Source organism: Cupressus sempervirens, chromosome 3 (assembly GCF_028749045.1).
Source record: "Cupressus sempervirens isolate cs-2001-9-10 chromosome 3, ASM2874904v1, whole genome shotgun sequence".
Classification (NCBI taxonomy): Eukaryota; Viridiplantae; Streptophyta; class Pinopsida; order Cupressales; family Cupressaceae; genus Cupressus; species Cupressus sempervirens.
In genome coordinates, this window is record NC_143120.1 from 552368888 (window position 1) to 552386622 (window position 17735).

The 17735-nt window shown below is 35.7% G+C and overlaps 1 protein-coding gene across 2 annotated transcripts in view; it reads left to right on the forward strand.

Annotated features, from left to right (window-relative positions):
* Nucleotides 1–15184, forward strand: part of LOC149567614 (uncharacterized) — a 131846-nt gene extending 116662 nt beyond the window's left edge. For both annotated transcript variants that reach the window (XM_089820861.1, XM_089820862.1), the window contains one exon: nucleotides 14438–15184. In XM_089820861.1, coding sequence (XP_089676987.1) covers nucleotides 14438–14599 — 162 coding nt within the window. In that variant the 3' untranslated portion in view covers nucleotides 14600–15184. The remainder of the gene's footprint in view (nucleotides 1–14437) is intronic.
* The last annotated feature ends 2551 nt before the right edge of the window (nucleotides 15185–17735 follow it).

The following is a 17735-nucleotide window of genomic DNA, read 5'->3' on the forward strand; positions in this document are numbered from 1 at the left end:
ACCTCCTCTTCCTCCCCCAACCATCTTCCTACTCTAATACCAAATGATGTAGCCCAAACCCTTCAAAACAATATCTCAGAAAATTACACAACACAGAAGTTTCAGAATGCCAGATTCTTCATTAAACTTTTCCAACTCTACTTTCCCCTACAACGAAAGAAAAACAACTACTTATTACAATTTTGAAAATTAGCATATTTGACAGATTTTTGGGAAAAGCAGATTTTTGTAGTTTTGGTAATTTTCAAAACCCATCCTATGAATCCTGATTTTTCCTAAGAAAAGCCCCCCAACTAAGGCAAGATGAATTGCCAACTAATCTACGAAATCAAAAATATGATTTTGGATTTATTACAAAAACAACTTTCTAAAAAACTGGATAAAAACACAAAAATCCAATTTCAGAGGCCAAGATGATATTTTAGGCTCACGAGATTTTTTCAAAACGACCACTTAGCGATCTCAAATATAAAAAGGTAACAATTTTGTGTTATTTAAATGTTTAATGTTTTTCTTGTTTTATAGACCAACTGGTAGCTCATGGTCGTCCAACATACACCCTTGCTTGTCTAGCCATTTTCCCATAGCCATAGTGGTTCACAACTCATACCTATTTGCCCAGTAATGGTGGTGGCCCCTGTGCCCAGTTCCTTCCTAGCAATGCTTGCCCCCTTCAACGTGCTTCTGCAGTAAAGAAATTCCCCTTCAATGTGCTTCTGCAGTAAAGAAATTCTCCAAGATTATATCATATTCCTTAGTATAGTCACAATTACCATAGTAAGTTATTATTCATAAACCATCATAATGGCTAACCACCATTTCATTTCCCATGATGAATAACCCACTTTCCAAGATTTTCAAAATAACGATATAATAGCATCATAACAATTAACCAATATGTCATCTTCATATGAAATTATAACGATTAGCCATCTTACCATTTCACATGATCATAGCTTTTACTTGTCAACTGACTTCACATGAAACCTCAATGGCTATATGAACATTTTAAAATCGAGCCAAAAATTGGGATGTAACATAACCTCCCCCTTGTGTTTCATTGTCCTCGATGAACTCTGCAATTTTTTTGAACACTAAAAGGATATTTCAAATATAAGATATATATTATTATAATAGATAGCATTTATTATTAGTTTATGGTTATCTATTTGTAATCTAATGTAAATATTAGAATGTTTCTAATATAGTTAGTCTGTAGTTATCTAGTTAGCTTTCTTTAGCTTTCTTTTAGCTAGAATAGAATGTTTCTATTCTTTACAATCATTTCCTAAGAAAACATCGTTCAATTCTTTTGTATATATTGACCTCTCGGTCTTTGTTAATAATAAGCAAGTATTTTACCAATTACATTGTAATATGGTATCAAAGCAAGATTTTTAATTTTTTTTTTTAAATAATAATTTCTTTTGCGAAATTATTAGAAGCTATTTTTGAAATTATTTGTCTTAGATATTTGGTTCAAACTAGGGTTTGTCTGGACTTTTTGTTAAAACTCATGCCTATACACAGCAAAGGTCGATTTTTATGGCTGTTTTTGCATGCTTGTGATTGTAAAATCACGTCTTCTGCTCTGTTCAACGCATTTTTCATGGTCTTTTTTTGTCATCCCGCAACTGGAAAAATCGGTTCCTCCTTTTCCTTTGTTCACGTGACCTTTGAAACAACAAACTCATGTATCTTTTGTCGTCTTTCCTCTCCATATTGTTGCAAACTCCTTCTAGCACTGGTCTCTTGTTGAATCCGCCATTTTTCGACCCAAATTCTGCAATTTTTTTGGGCCTAATTCCGCCTTTGTTGGTTGGCTAGGGTTTTTTGTTCGAAAACCCTAGTTTTTGGGCTTGAATTTTATTTCTAATTATAGTCTTGGTGGGTTTTTTGAGAGCTCAACTAGGCTGTCGTTGCATTTTTCTAGGTGCCTTGATTTTTGTGCCTCAGTTTTTGAGCTAGCGGATCCGAAAACTGACAACATATTATTTCTGGATTTTTTGAGCTCTCTTTTGGGTACCCCTTCAATTTTTGTAGGTCTTTCTTTTTTTTGCCTCAAAGTATTAGCATTCATAGATTTTCACACTTTTTTGAAAAATGTGCTATGGCATCTTTGACTAATATTTTGGTTGAGAGCAATTCAAAATTCAATGTCGGAATTATAGCACTTGGAAGCAGCAGATAGTAGCAATTTTTGAATATCGAAATACTAATCAGATTGTTTTGGGTGTTACACAACATCCGACTGCCCCTAGTATTGATCAGGATACATGGGATCTGAATAATCGGAAGGCAGTGATGCTTCTCAATTATCTGTACTGATGATCAACTCTCAAATTCCAATCGACAAGACAACTGCCCAGATATGGGGCGCATCTCAAGAATCTTCATGAGACTAATGACAAAAGTAGAGCTCTCTTTTTGAAGAGCACTTTGTTTTCTATTATCATGGATGAGGGAACCTTGCTTCGGGCTCACCTGAATAGGATTCAGGAAATCTGTGACCAATTGCTTGCCATTGGTTGCAAGATGGAGGAAGATGACATTGTGGTCATCACTTCTCAGGAGTTTACCCAAGTCTTATGAGCATTTTATCAAGATTCTCAACATCACTTTTTTTGGTGTTGATTTGAAGTTCACAGATCTTTGCACACTTCTGCTTCAGCAAGATCGATGGAAATAATAGTTAGGTAGCAACTCTACCTCCACCTCCACAGAGAAAGCCTTTGCTGCTAAATCCTTTCAGAAGGATAAAGGCAAGATTCATTCTCAGCAGAGGTCCTCTGCTCTAGCTTCCAAAGGCTCTCGGAAGAAGAACACGCAATGCAACTATTGCCATAAGTTTGGTCACATGAAGCTTGAATGTTGGAAATGCTTAGTTGCCGAATTTAAGCAATTAGGTTTGTAGCCCAAAACGAAAAGTGCAGAGCACATTGAGCAGACAGAATCTGCCTTTTACACCCCTTCATGGTTCAAAGACCTGCAAATTTTGTGAAGTCGTCTGCCTGGTATATTAACTTAGGTGCCTTTCGTCATTTCACCCACTGTTGAGAGTGGTTCATTGACTACTAGCCTTACTCAATCAAGTTTGCAACCCAAAGCGAGTAGTGCAAAGCACATAGAGCAAACATAATCTATCTTTTACGCATTCATGGCTAAAAGACCTGCAGATCTTGTGAAGTCATTTGCCTGGTATATTGATTCGGTGCCTCTCATTATTTCATCCACTACCAAGAGTGGTTCACTTACTACCAACCTTAATTAGGTTTGTAGCCCAAAGCAAATAGTGTAGATCACACAGAGCAGACGAAATATGCCTTTTACGCCTCCATGGCTAAAAGATCTGCAGATCTGTGAAGTCCTCTGGCTGGTATATTGATTCAGGTGCCTCTCATCGTTTCACCCACTACCGAGAGTGGTTCATTGACTACCACCCTTACTCAAATTTTGCTATTTTTGGTGGCGAGGAAGAGTACACCGTTGTCGGCAAAGGCAACATTCAGATTTAGTTTGTTGGGAAGAATCTCATGTTGCTAGATGTGTACTACGTTCTAGGGATGGAACTAAATATTCTCTTAGTCAGTCAGTTGTTGCGACATTCTCCATAGTTGGATGTCACCTTCAGTTCACATTAATGTACCATCACTAATAGGGAAACTCTGTCTATTGTTGCAGTGGGTCTTGAGGATCATGGTCTTTTTCGACTTATTGATTCTAGTGATCTCAAGACTTAGCTATGGCTACTCGACGGTCTTCTATTAGCACATTTTGGCATCAACGGTATGGGTTAAATGTGCATTATCTCTTCTAGCTTGCTCAGGAAGAACTTGTCCTCGGTTCGCCAGAGAGTCAGACTCAGCAGCTTAGAGTTTGTGATGCATGCCAAGCTGGGAAGCAACATCACACACCTTTCACCAGTGGTCATGGCAAGCTTCTCAGGTACTTCAACTTGTTCATGCCAATATTTGCGGCCCTATGGCCACTCTTTCTGTTCTTGGGTCTAGGTATTTTCTGTTGTTTGTCGATGATTTCAGTAGAAAAATGTGGGTACATTTTCTTAAAAAGAAATTAGATGCATTTCCTATATTTCAGAAGTTTAAACCTTTAGTTTAGGAAATCGATTATTACTCTTAGATCAAACAATGGGGGGAATTTTGTTCTAATGCATTCTTTAGCTTCTTGGATACTCATGGGATCAAATGCCAATTAACCACACACCACAACATAACAGTGTAGTTGAATGTCGGAACAGAACAATCACCGAGATGGCTCAATCCATGCTCGAACATATACATGTTTCGAAGAAGTTCTGGGCAGAAGCAGTTAACACTGCAGTTTATCTTTGAATTGGTCACCCATAGTGGCGGTCAAAGGTAAGGCTCCGAAAGAGGCCTGGTTAGGTTGGAAGCCCAAAATCAGTCACCTAAAGGTTTTTGGCTCTCTTGCTTTTGTTTGGATCCCTAATGCATCCTACACCACGTTGGATTCCAAGAGTCAAACTCATGCTTGTTGGATATAGTAGTCTTCACAAAGCCTACTGCCTGATTGACACTGAGACATTTTGTCTCATGTATAGTCGTGATGTAGTCGTTGATGAGCAGTGAGGATCATTCATACATGTTTCTCTTGTTCCTAATCCAGTAGACTATGAAGGCACATGATTTGGGAGTTAGGTTTCCATTAGGTCCACCTGATGGGAGGGATCCATTAGCTCCTGCGGCTCGAGTTATACCAGTGATCATTGTATAGACACCTCTAGCTTCTCCTATAGGATCACCCAAATTTGTAGATGCTTCACCTAAGTTTGATCTAGATTCTTTAAATGAGGAACCTGATCATAGAGCATCTCCTGATACTAATGTTGGTCATTCTCCTTTCTGTCATAAGTGGTGGGCTAAGACACTTGTTGATCTTTGTGATGATGAGTTCATTGATGGGAGAACTACTCAAAAAAAGAGCAAACCTATAGAGTCTGTTAACTTTTCTCTCATGGCCAACATTCATAGTGTGTTTAAACCATAGTTACGACACTTGGACTCGCCTCTGACTCGGAAAGTCAAAATCTGACTTGGACTCGGACTTGGCAAGGACTCGGAAAATCGAAAAACCCATGAAATTCAAAGATTTTTAAGGATTTAAAGATTTTTTCATGCATCATTTAGTCAATTAGCATCAAATACACAATAATTGAGATAAATAGAAGCTACTTAACACTCATACACAATTTTGTATAGATCATGTAAGTATAACAACAAATTTCTGAAGGAAAAAAATTGAATAACATAATATAAAGTTAAGCATAGTGTCATTGTCATGTCTACAATATATGAAATCCATGGAATCAAAATTTGAATATATATATATATATATATATATATATATATATATATATATATATATATATCAGCTAGAGTATGGAAGACTAAGGTTTATAGTAGCCTATGCCCTCCTATGAATACGCCTAAGATAAGTCATGGAAGACTCAGATATTGAGAAATATGTTTGTTACAGCTTATGTGCGCATTGTAGACAACAATAGGGCTCTCAAGTATGTCTATCAATTTGCTTGGTGAAACACAACCTTTAACAGTAAAGGTCTTTTAATAACAATTATAGTTGGCTTACAAATTTTTGTCAAGAAAATGATCAAGGACATAGCCAGCAACACATATACACGTAAGTTTGAAAGTTTAGAACTTTATGTACAACACTAGAGAGTTCTAACATTCATGAACACGTCAGTCTAAAAAGAAAAAAGAAAAAAGAAAAACTCAATATGCATTATTATAGAATTCTAACACAAATATATGTAAATCTGAAAAAATCTATACAACATTCCTGAACTCTATAATGCTGAAAGTGACTTCTTCATAATGAAACCGAGATAGTAACCAATATTGGCAGTGAGCCTTCAATTTGAGTAACTATCCTTCATTTTGAGATGCAGGGCTATTTGGCTGTGTAATTTGCTATGACCTGGTTAATGACATCTGAAGATTTAAACATTAAATTTCCCATAATATTCAAGATTTTCAGACATAAATATGAAGATTTAAGATTCAAGATTCAATCCTTAATAAATTCTTGACATACCACAAGATCATTTTCAAAATTAATATATACTGAAAAAAAGACACCTTCTAGAAATCTCTATCTTTTAAAAGATAATAATTTAAATAATTTATTTATTTATTTTTTTCGGAGAGTCTTGGGCTCGGGACTCGGCGAGTTGGACTCTGCCAGGACTTGGTTGAGTTTGAGTCCAGAGACCATTTGCCTCGGAAAGGCCGCCTCTACCTCGGACTTGCAGAGTCCCGAAACACTGGTTTGAACCTCAAACATATTCTGAGGCTAAAGGAATTCCAGAGTGGGAACAACCATGACATCTGAACTCCAGAGCCTGCTGAAGAATAACACCTGGGTCTTTTCCGATCTTCCACCATGGAAGAAACCCATTGGTTGCAACTAGGTTTACAAAATCAAATACAAATTTGATGGTACTTTGGATAAGTAAAAATTTCGTTTAGTTGCAAAGGGCTTTTCTTAGCATCAAGGCATTGATTATTAGGAGACCTTTGCTCCTACTGCAAAGATGAGCACACTAAGATTAGTCCTAGCCATGGCAACACAGTTTGGCTAGAAGGTCCATTAGATGGACGCCAAGAGTGCTTTCCTAAATGGTTATCTCCACAAAGAGGTCTATTTGACGTAACCCCCTGGTTTCAAGGTTGCTGGTAAAGAACATCAGATTCTTAGATTAGCGAAAGCTCTCTATGGCTTAAAGCAGGCCCCTAGGGCATAGTAGATGAAAATTGATAAGTACCTCAGTGATCAAGGCTTCCAAAGGAGTTCTTTAGACTCAAATTTGTACATCTAAATTACTGACAGTGACATCATCCTTCTAGTGATTTATGTTGATGATTTGATCATCACTGGTAGTTTGACATCTTTGATTCAGGGAATTAAACATAATTTATGCCAGTCTTTTGATATGACTGACCTTGGGTTGCCTAGCTGTTGAGGTTTGGCAATAGTCTTCTAGTATATTCATCTCTCAGTCCAAATATGCCAAGGCCCTGTTAGATAAATTCCGCATGCAGGATTGCAAGCCTGCATCTACACCCATGGAGAAAGGTCTCAAGTTGTCAGTCAAGTCTGATTCTCCTCCTGATGATGATACATATAGGCAACTTTTAGATAGCCTCATCTACCGCTCTGCTACTAGGCCTGATATTAGCTTCGTAGTTAGTTATATCTCACGCTTTATGACAACTCCCAAAGATGATCATTGGATGACAACAAAGCGTGTGCTTCGTTATGTGAAGGGCACTACAGATTATGGGCTTCTTGACTCTTGAAGTTCTAATCCTAGACTTAGTGGGTTCACAGATTTAGATTGGGCAAGCTCTGTTGATGATAAAAAGTCAACTTCTGGATGTGTTCAGTTTGGGATCCAATGCCGTCACATGGTCTAGTAAGAAGCAACAGGCAGTTTCTTTCTCCTCCATAGAGGTTGACTACAGAGGGATAGTTGAAGGAGGTTGTGAAGTTGTTTGGCTTCGTTGGATGCTTGGGGATATGTAGATGTCACCAACAAGACCAACCACTTTGTTTGTTTATAATGAAGACGTTATCAAATTAGCACGAAATCCAGTCTTCAATGAACGAACCAAGCATGTGGATGTTCATTGTCACTACATGCAACAACTAGTTGAAGACGAGACAATAGACTTGCAGTATGTTCCTACAATGGATCAGACTATAAACATTCTCACCAAGCCTCTTGGTCTTGACAAGTTTGTCAAAATCAGAGGATAGCTTGGTGTTGCAGATAGATTAACCATTAAGGGAGGGTATTATGATAATAAATAGCTTCTATTATTAGTTAATGGTTATCTATTTGTAATCTATTGTAAATATTAGAATGTTTCTAATATTAGTTAGTTTGTAGTTGTCTATTAGCTTTCTTTAGCTTTCTTTTAGATAAAATAGAATGTTTCTATTCTTTATGATTGTTTCCTAACATCGTTCAATTCTTTTGTATATATTGACCTCTCAGTCTCTGTTAATAATAAGCAAGTATTTTACCAATTACACCGTAATGTATATAGCACCATGAAATCATCTCTTTTGGAATTTGAATCGAAATCTAGGCCATGATCAAAATCAAAGGTCTATCATTCCATTATCTAAATGCTTTTCGAAAAATGCTTACATGATATCATAAAATAAAAAATGAATCACACAGTCACCTATGTTTACTTTACCGTACTTGTGCCCACTTCAGCATCACTTTAAATTGATCATATTTTTAGGATATTCTATTCTATATTCTTGTCATACTCATGTAGACACTTACAATATTTTTAGTTCAATTCTCATTCTGTTATCTCGTATAAGAGAATTTTCAATGTTCAATAATCAAGAGTAAGACAATCGTTCAAAAATTTGTAATTCCTCAACTAATATGCTCTATATCATAACTTGATCAAAGAATTTAAATCACTCATACATATTGAGTGAGTAACTCATCCTTGTAAGCTTACAGATCACCTGAAATGGTTAGTGGATCCATATTTCCGTTTATGTAACACGGGCCTTCATGCCCATCTTATCACAACAATATTTCATTAGAATAATCATTTTTTGATAGAAATATATTTCTTCTGTAAGACAATATAAAACAACTCAATATGTCTTGATATTTCATTACCTTATAAAATGAATACCGTGGGTGTATTATACATCTATAACAATTTGTCAAAGGTATAATCATAATACGCTATGAAAGATCATCATACGTCCAATCAAGATCATTGAGGTTAGGGTAAACAAGGTACCACTATTTGTATCCCAGTCTCCTAAGCCCTTGGACTAACACCCACACACAATTCTTGAGATGGGATGTGGCCCAAATACTTGTATGTTCTATTCGCATCATTCCAATTATGGCCAGGATCTTGAGTTCGATCTAAGCATAAACTTTTACATTTTCATGGGACTCTACCTATAGAGATCCTCTCACTTATCCATAATCAAGTTCATAATATGTTTCTCATAGCATCAACTCATATCATATATCTTGTCCAGCATTGTTTGTTTTGTAGAAGACATTTCAAATCTATGCACCTATGTGCACACTAATTTAGTTTTTATAACAAGTTCAAATATTTAGATGCAAGTAAAATATTGTAAGTTCTTCGTAACCTATTCAAACAAGTTCCATGCTGAAAATCATTACCTCTTATGCTGAAATTTCTTAGCTCAATCCATGCTTGGGTCATAAATTGATCATAAGAATCTGAAACAAATTTACTTATGGTTCTTATCAGCTGTATCATCTAGACATGCTCGCCAATCGCCTGTAAAGATTTGGGGATCCACTTTTCCCATTGATGTGGCCTAGGTTCTCATGTCCTACTTGTTGCCATAATGTTTCAAGGAAAAACTCAAGTTAAACAAAAGTTACGTCTACAAATAAGCATTGGTAGTTTTAGTTATGCAAGTGTGCTTATTGGAGCACAAAATGCAATTTATGGCCTTCTCGTCATTTAATCAACATTAGAAAAGATTATCACTTTCAAGATAAAAGAATTCTCAAAATCATGGTTCACAATTTTTTTTCCAGTTCAAGTCTAAAAATGGATAACAAAATCTTAGCTATCTTTTCATATGTACAGAAGTATAATGTTGAAAAGATGCAACTGAAAGAAATAACTAGTCATGGTCAAGGTTTAGATAACACTGCAGTAAGGGATATAGAAAACGGTTTGTAATGTGCAAGCCTCAGCATCTGGATGTAGTGTAATCCGCACTCATTCTCTTAAGAGAACGGCCCTCCTGACCTAGGATAAGGCACTTGCATCATTCTGGTCCTGTCCCATGAGCATCCTGGTGTTAAGAGTGTTGACTACATAGCAAATGAGGCTGTGGATACCCTTCATCAACCTATCTTCTAACTGTTAGCACTCTGACCTTTGGTGATCCCAGCAACAATCTTGCCACTAAACCTACCATGGCTAGGGATTTCCAGTGGACACTGTGTGCCCGATCACCCACCATTCAATTTACCAATCATGTTACTTTCCTTAGTTCTAATTCATCTTTATGATTTTGCAAATTTATCCATCTGTCCAATTCATATGGACCACACCATCATCTCAGCCCTTCTCGACTATTCTGGATGATCTCTGGTGTGATTTTCCAACTTACAGTGTAAAGTATTCAGTTATGCAAATTAAATATTCATCCTGTCTCATTCAACATTACATTTTCAGCTTTTTTGAAACAGTGTTGGGCTCAAGGTTCAGTTTCAAGCCAAGAGCTCTAATACCATATGTGACAACCCCTTTTCCCGGGCTTTAGCTAACAACTAACCATTGAGACGATTACTACACATTCATGAGAACATAGTTATAACAGTTATGTTCATGCAAAAGAGATTAACGGTTACAATCAGCTTAACTGAAATATCATAACTAAAAATTGAAGGCAAATCAAATGAAATTAAATTGAGGATCTATTGGAGAGGACAAAGTTGTTTACAGTCAGATCTCATACTTCACTTCTCTTTTTCAATGGCACACTTGGACTCTTGGCAAACTTTCCTAAACTGCTGAAAGAACTCCTTTCATCCAGATGCTAACGCTCACACAAGACAAAGATATGATCAGCATTCAATATGTTCTGGTAACGGGTATTTTAATTTATGATATTTGCAATTTCAAGTTGAAGTAATGTTAGAAGGTTAATATCGTTTAATCAGTTATTTCCTTCTGTGCTTAGAAATCAGATTCCTTTTAAATGTTTTAGGAAATCAGTGAAATCAGTTGATTTTACAGATTGAAATCAGTTGGTTTCGGAATTTAGGGCATTACAAAACTTAAAACAATTTAGTTTCATTTGATATTGCCTTCTATTGTTAGTTATGATATTTCAGTTAAGCAGATTGTAACCATTAATCTCTTTTGCATGAACATAACTGTTATAACTATGTTCTCATGAATGTGAAGTAGTAACTGTCTCAATGGTATGTTAGTTGTTAGGTAAGGCCTGGAAAAGGTTACAGTGAACCTAAAAGATAAGATGATGGTTGTTACAGTGTTACCTGTGAGTCCTGTATGAATCATCAAGGATTGACCAAAGATTAGGTGGGTTTTCATCCACAGAAACCATTATTCTGACTCCTCACATAGGGATTTTTCAAGCTCAACAATTCAGAATATCATATTCTTTTTGAGTTTTTAAGTTTTAACCTCTTTAAATCCTCCTGAAACATTCTGAAATTTTCAAATATAAAAACCACTATTAGAAAGAAAATTATTTAGCTTCTAAACTGACTTTCTTGAATATAATTTAAGCTCATAAACATAATAAGTTAATTTTTTTTTGAAAAATTGCTACCCTAGGGAGTAGCTCCCTTGCATATCCCTTGCATTAAATGAAAAATCAGACGTACAGGCCTAATTTTTAAATACATAAATAAGAAGTTACTTTTGATGGTAGTTAAAGTCATATAATATGAAACTCATGATTAGTGAATTAAATAAAAGCTGCTTGAAAATATTAGTTTTAACAACTTAATTTGATTAATATTTTATTTCTTCTCTGGAAATTTGGGCCGAAAAATGGGAACATTACACAGCCTTGGACCACTTAGGATACAGTAACTTTTTAAGTTGTGGGAAATGGAGCTGGATGGAATGCATACACATTGAATGGTTCAAAGTTGAAAATATATGGACAAAAACATGAAGAAAATAAATATAATTAATTTGGTATCTTTGACAACTAATGAATACATAACTAGGTCACCAACAATGGAACCTACCAGGAGAGAAGGAAAAGGTAACCATGTTATTGAATGATGAAGTGCTGAACTGGGACAAAACAGAAATTAAAAAGTTTTCTTGAAAAGTAGTGGAACCAATGTTAAACACAAAAAAGAGAACGATATTCTTTATTGTTGAAGTGTTACCTGAAGAGATGTTGGCAGGCAATATTATTGTTGGTATAGAAGTCTAAACTAGATGATGGAATTTTCAGGCTCCATTATTTGTCGCTTACATTGTTTTCTACACTATGCCATCATTGTAGGACTTTTCCTTGCTACAGTTAAGCATTTGATTCACCTGAGAGGATTTTTATAAAAAGCATATGAATGGCCCAAATATAAATAAATCTGACCTATCAGTGTAATTACAAGTTCAGTTTTTTTTTTCATTTTTTTGGTTGGTAAATTTGGTTTATATTTATTATTAAAATAATTAGTGTTGAAGATACAAAGTTCAGAGCAGAATAACAGATCACAACCTAACCTGCCAGATACCTTCGCATACACACCTCTTGTCATCACCTTTGTTCAAATCCTACAAAATTCCAGACCTCAACATCCAAGGCGAATCCAACCCAATTCACATCATAAACACTACATCCTCATCAGTAACCTATACACAAATTCACTACAGATATACAATTTATTATCGCAGAAAACTGCACAATAAAAATTCGTCCTTGAGCCACCTGGATGCAAGAACAACACCATGTTGTCCACAGACTGCTCGCGCTGCAAAAAACTTGATCACCACCCAATAGAAAAATGCTACCATCAATCCCTCGCAGAGAAAACTTCACCTTCCCCCACGCCCATCCCTACGAGCACCAGGATTTCTGCCAGGACCCAGTGCTGGAATCTGCCTAAAAAAGTCTGCCAATTTGAACTTAAGGAGGTTCTTGTCCATTTGCTCCTTCAGAACACCAACAGCGTCTCCCAATCTTGGACATAGTCTTTGATCAGCCCCCAACACTTCTTTGCCTCCACCTTCCTTTGGTCTTTGTTTTCCAAAGCTCCCCCACAAAAAGAATTGGTGTACATGGTGAGGGTAACCAGGAACTCCAATCCAATCACCTCTTACAGTGACAAAACCATTCACCGCTGTAGTTTCACAGCTCTCCACCACGTCTCACCTCATCGTGGGTGCCCATTTCCAAACCTCATGCACAATACATCAAAGACATCCGTATTCATCCTGTGTTTGAACTTATATGCAATGAAATCCACCCCTGACATAGCCCTCACCAACATCAGAAATAATGGGTCATCTGTTACGAAAATAGACTTCAAGTTCAAACGCTTTTCAAAGATTTGTCCCCAAGAGGATATATGTTGTTTGGAAGCCTTGAAACTGAAATTTGCATCGATATTCATCTCGCACATGTCACCAGCCAACTCAATTTACCAGTACAAAGACACCGAAGCAGACATCTCAAATCCTATAAAACCTCTTGATACTTTCCTTCTTCCTGACATTTATGTAAATGCACCATCTGAACATCATCTGAAGTGTGTGTGGACAGTTCACAGAAAATCTTGCTTCCATCCATCTTACACCACCTTGCGCATTCATCAATGCAAACTGCATATTGGCTCTACCAAATTTTCCGCCAAGTTGGACCCAACCCTGTCAGAAAACAGTAGCGCAAAGTTGGATAGGAAAATCCCCAATGTATTGCTCTCCTGGTAGATATGTGACACATTGAAATTCTTGAAATTTTCTCTTTTTTTCCTGATAATTTGAATAATTCTATCAGTCCTGCATATATGAGTTTGCCTATTGGAAATGGCATTGACAATAATCTGTGAGTCACCTTCGAACTTGCTCTGCCTTGATTCTAGACGCTAAATCTGCAACCGACAATGCAACTTGAGCTTCAGCAGCATTAGTCATGTCATTTGCTAATCTCTTTGTTTCAATCTCCAAGATATCACCATCTGATTCCAGAGCAACACATCGAGCCCCTGATGGACCAGGCTTACCCTTGGATACCCCATCAAAATTGACCTTGATCCACCCCATCTCCAGTGTTATCCAAATCACCTCATCTCTTCTATTTGTAATGGGATTAATCCCAGGATGGCCCATTAACAGGCTTACAAATTTAAATCTTAACACATATGTAGCGAGAAGAATAATTATAAAAATAAATTAATATCTTCAAATATATATTATTGTCTTTTTAAACCAATTATAGTATCAATCTATTTGTTCGTCACCGTTTCAAATGTTTTCAAGGAATATTTAGAGTACTAAAACTAGTCACCATCTCATTAGATGTTACCAGCATAACAAAATCCAAATGCCTATTGCTGTCTGGTATTGTTAAGATGAATAGCCGATAGCTTCAGTGGTGAAGAAAAGAACTTGAGGTTAATCTGTTTTTTGGTTAAAGGAATTCCAGACTTTTTTGATCAAAAGAATTCCAGACAATTGTTCATTTTATATAATTTTTGCCAGACAGTTGTTCATTTTATATAATTTTTGACTCACATTGTGTATAAACCTTTGTTCGACTGCATTAGAGATTTGATAGCAGAGGGAAGTTCACCTGTAACTTATCAGTTTATTTGTTTTACGCATTTAACTTTGTGCAGAGAACACCAACAGAAACAACTGCCCCAGAGCTTGCCAGGTTGCTTTATTGGCTGATGGTGGTTGGTTACAGCATTCGTAATATTGAAGTTCGATTTGACATGGAACGCGTGCTTGGAATGCCAGCAAAGCTTCCTGAATTACCACCTGGTGAAAATCTTTGAATAGCCTAGAAGATTCAATCTCGTCATCAAGTATATAATATAATTTATGGAGTGCCCCGGCAATGCTTATCCAATCCATCGGTTAAAATGTAATATCATTGTTATCCGTAGGGTTGTCTTGTTCCACTCAGGTCGACTTATGATAATTTTTTTCTATTAACATTCTTAAATGAGAAAAAAATATCATCATTTCTGTATTTTCCAACATGAAGCAGCAGTATTGGGTAATCCTGATTACTGACTTGATTGCAGTCTAATTTATACGAGCATTGTCACAGTAACACCAACCACTTGCAAACTTTGCATGAAAAAACACCCGTTTTTAGGCAGATTTATGTTATTAAACTTTTAGATTCTCCTATCTGCTTGATACTTTTGGTCCAACTTTGGCACAGGTAGAGGATTTATGCAGGTGAACCTTGGGGATGTCTCCGGGTTGCAGATGATGTAAAACCGTACATATTTCATGCAAATTTTTTGTGACTACCCTTCGAGAAAAGCTTTTGTCGCTGGAAAGCTTTCTATCCCTATCTTGTGTTGCAAAACATTCCATTCTAATGTTGTCAATGTTATTTTTGATGTTTACTTGGTAGCATTCTATTGGGTGTTCTCGGTCCTTGAGAGAGTTTTACTGTACCCATAAAATTGTTAGTACTTGGAAAACAGTTGAATATGACACTAAAATCGACATAAATATTCGCCATATAAATACAGAGTTTTCTGTATTTATCTTTTGCCGAGTTCTTTTTCCATTACACTTTCTGAAAAATATCACAATAGCATAAAGTAGAAATTAACAAAAGTTGTGGTATCAGGTCTCTTTCCGTGGATAATGCACATTTTCATATGTACCATAGTTGATGTTGGATTAATTCGTTTTGAGCTTAATTTGCCCGGTTATCTATTGTGAGGTGGATGGTTCAAAATGCCTAGTGTTCAAATGAATCTTTTAGTATTATTCTTGGTTCCTCTACCTGTAAATAAGTCAATGAAGAGAATGCTGCATATTTTACACAATTTTTTAATGAAGACTCCTGAAGTACCTGAATTCCAGATAACTTGAATTGCTTTGAATTCTAGATTAAGGAATCCAATTAAGTCTAAATGCTACTGTGCTTTATACATGTATACCTAAGTTCTCAAATGGACCATAAAATCTGTTATGCAGGGAATTGTTTTGGGAGGAAACCTTTGCGGGCCATATTTTAGGACCATACTTCCTGCTTGGAAACTTCCTCTTTTATCCACATGTAAAATATACAATGGTAGTATATTCAGATTTATGCTCATATTTGCAGCAAAATGATTGGTATCTATGAGAAAGCATTCCACCCTGTTGATGTGAGTTTTGTTCCACTATAATATGTAGAATCAAATACTTAATATTTCAAGGAGAAACACCAAACACTCAGTCCTCTTTTGATATAAGGTCATTTGCAAAGTAAGATCATGAAATGACTTCAAGGTTCCTTCTCAATAATGTATTTTCCTCAGTTTTATGATGTGATATGCTAGTTATCACAAAGGGACTTACATTGTTCATTCAAGGGATATCAAATCTTGCACTCCTAAAGATTTAGCTTGACAATGCAAAAAAATTGTAGGTTCTAACTTTCCAATTTGCCACTTTAACTTAAACTTACAACTTCTATTTTTACTTCTAATTATGAATGAAAGGAATCATGGATGAAAGGACTCTACTCGATGCAGCTTAATCAACAACTCCAACCATCTGGATGCAAACTAAAGATTGAACACCAATTGAAGTTAAGTGATTTCGTTAGCTCACCACACAAGGCACACTTATAATTAATAATAGCACAGTGGCTTGATTTTTTTAGACTCAATCAGATAAACATCCACAAATGCTTTCATTTAACTAAACTACTTCGATTATGAAAAAAATTCAACTCCAAGTGAGATTGAAAAAACCACATAGTATACTTCAAAATAATAATAAGTAGTTTCCATGAACAACCAACAATGAGCTATCTATTACTTCGAAAGCATCATACCAGCGATTTGATCCAATCTCTCCCTTAGCTAGCCTTTTCTACTCTAGCTCTCTAATCCCACCACCTAAACTAATGAATTACAAATGAGAAGGCCTTGTCCATTTAAAAATGTTTAGTTACAATGAAGGGCCAAGGTCGTTTCAAGATTAAGGGTCGAGAGTTTTTCCCACAAACCCTAATTAGGGTTGCCAATTCACTAACTAATGAGAAAATTGGACACTTGGCATGTTGTAATTAACTACGCTTAGAATTAGAATTTTCTATTTGGGGAAAAGACTTGATGCCACCTTATCATTCTTATCTTGCTATTTAATCCTTTTGATGAAGTTATAATCTCACTTAATACTCTAACTCTTTTGAAAAACAATTTCCTGAGGATGATTGTGATGTTTCATTTTCCAAATTGCTTCATCCTTTACATCTTTTCTGTCTCTTGGGAATTTTCTTCATGACCATGGCGTTGAATTTACGCCTACACCCTTGTGAACTTGATCTTCATCTTTGAATTTGTCTTCGATAACTTGGATGTTGAGTTCTCATTTTTTTAAAAAAAAGCTTGAACTCTTCTTGTAGCATCAACTTGGAGTCTAGAGCATCTTGTTGACATCATCCTCATCCTACCAAGCCTATGACTTTAGCTCTTGACATTTTCCCTCCTGCCAAATAAAATCCTTTTATTAGACCTCTAGAATTAAAATTATTTCAATCGATTTGAATTCAAATTAATAGGCTAGAGTTTACTAATTGGTATTTGTTAACAAATTTTATTACTAAGATTTGAAAAGAGCCTTTTAAATTTTCTCTAAGTAAAGAAAACAAAAAGGTCAAATTGTTTCTGTTAATTATATAAAATGTTTACTCTCAAATTAAATTTACTAGCCCGTTTAAATAAGAATTCAAATTAAAATAAATAATCTAATTAAACCCTCTTGTCACTTGAGAGAAAAACACTAGTCTTAATTTTTCCCTTGATGTATCAATTATTTAATATAAGAAAATTAAAACTTCAAAAAAAGAGAGGAAAAATGATAATTTAATAAAAAGCATGAATTATGATTTTCCTCCTTTAATTTTTCATATTGATAAAGAAAATCAAAAGAACCATTTTAAACTTCTTGACT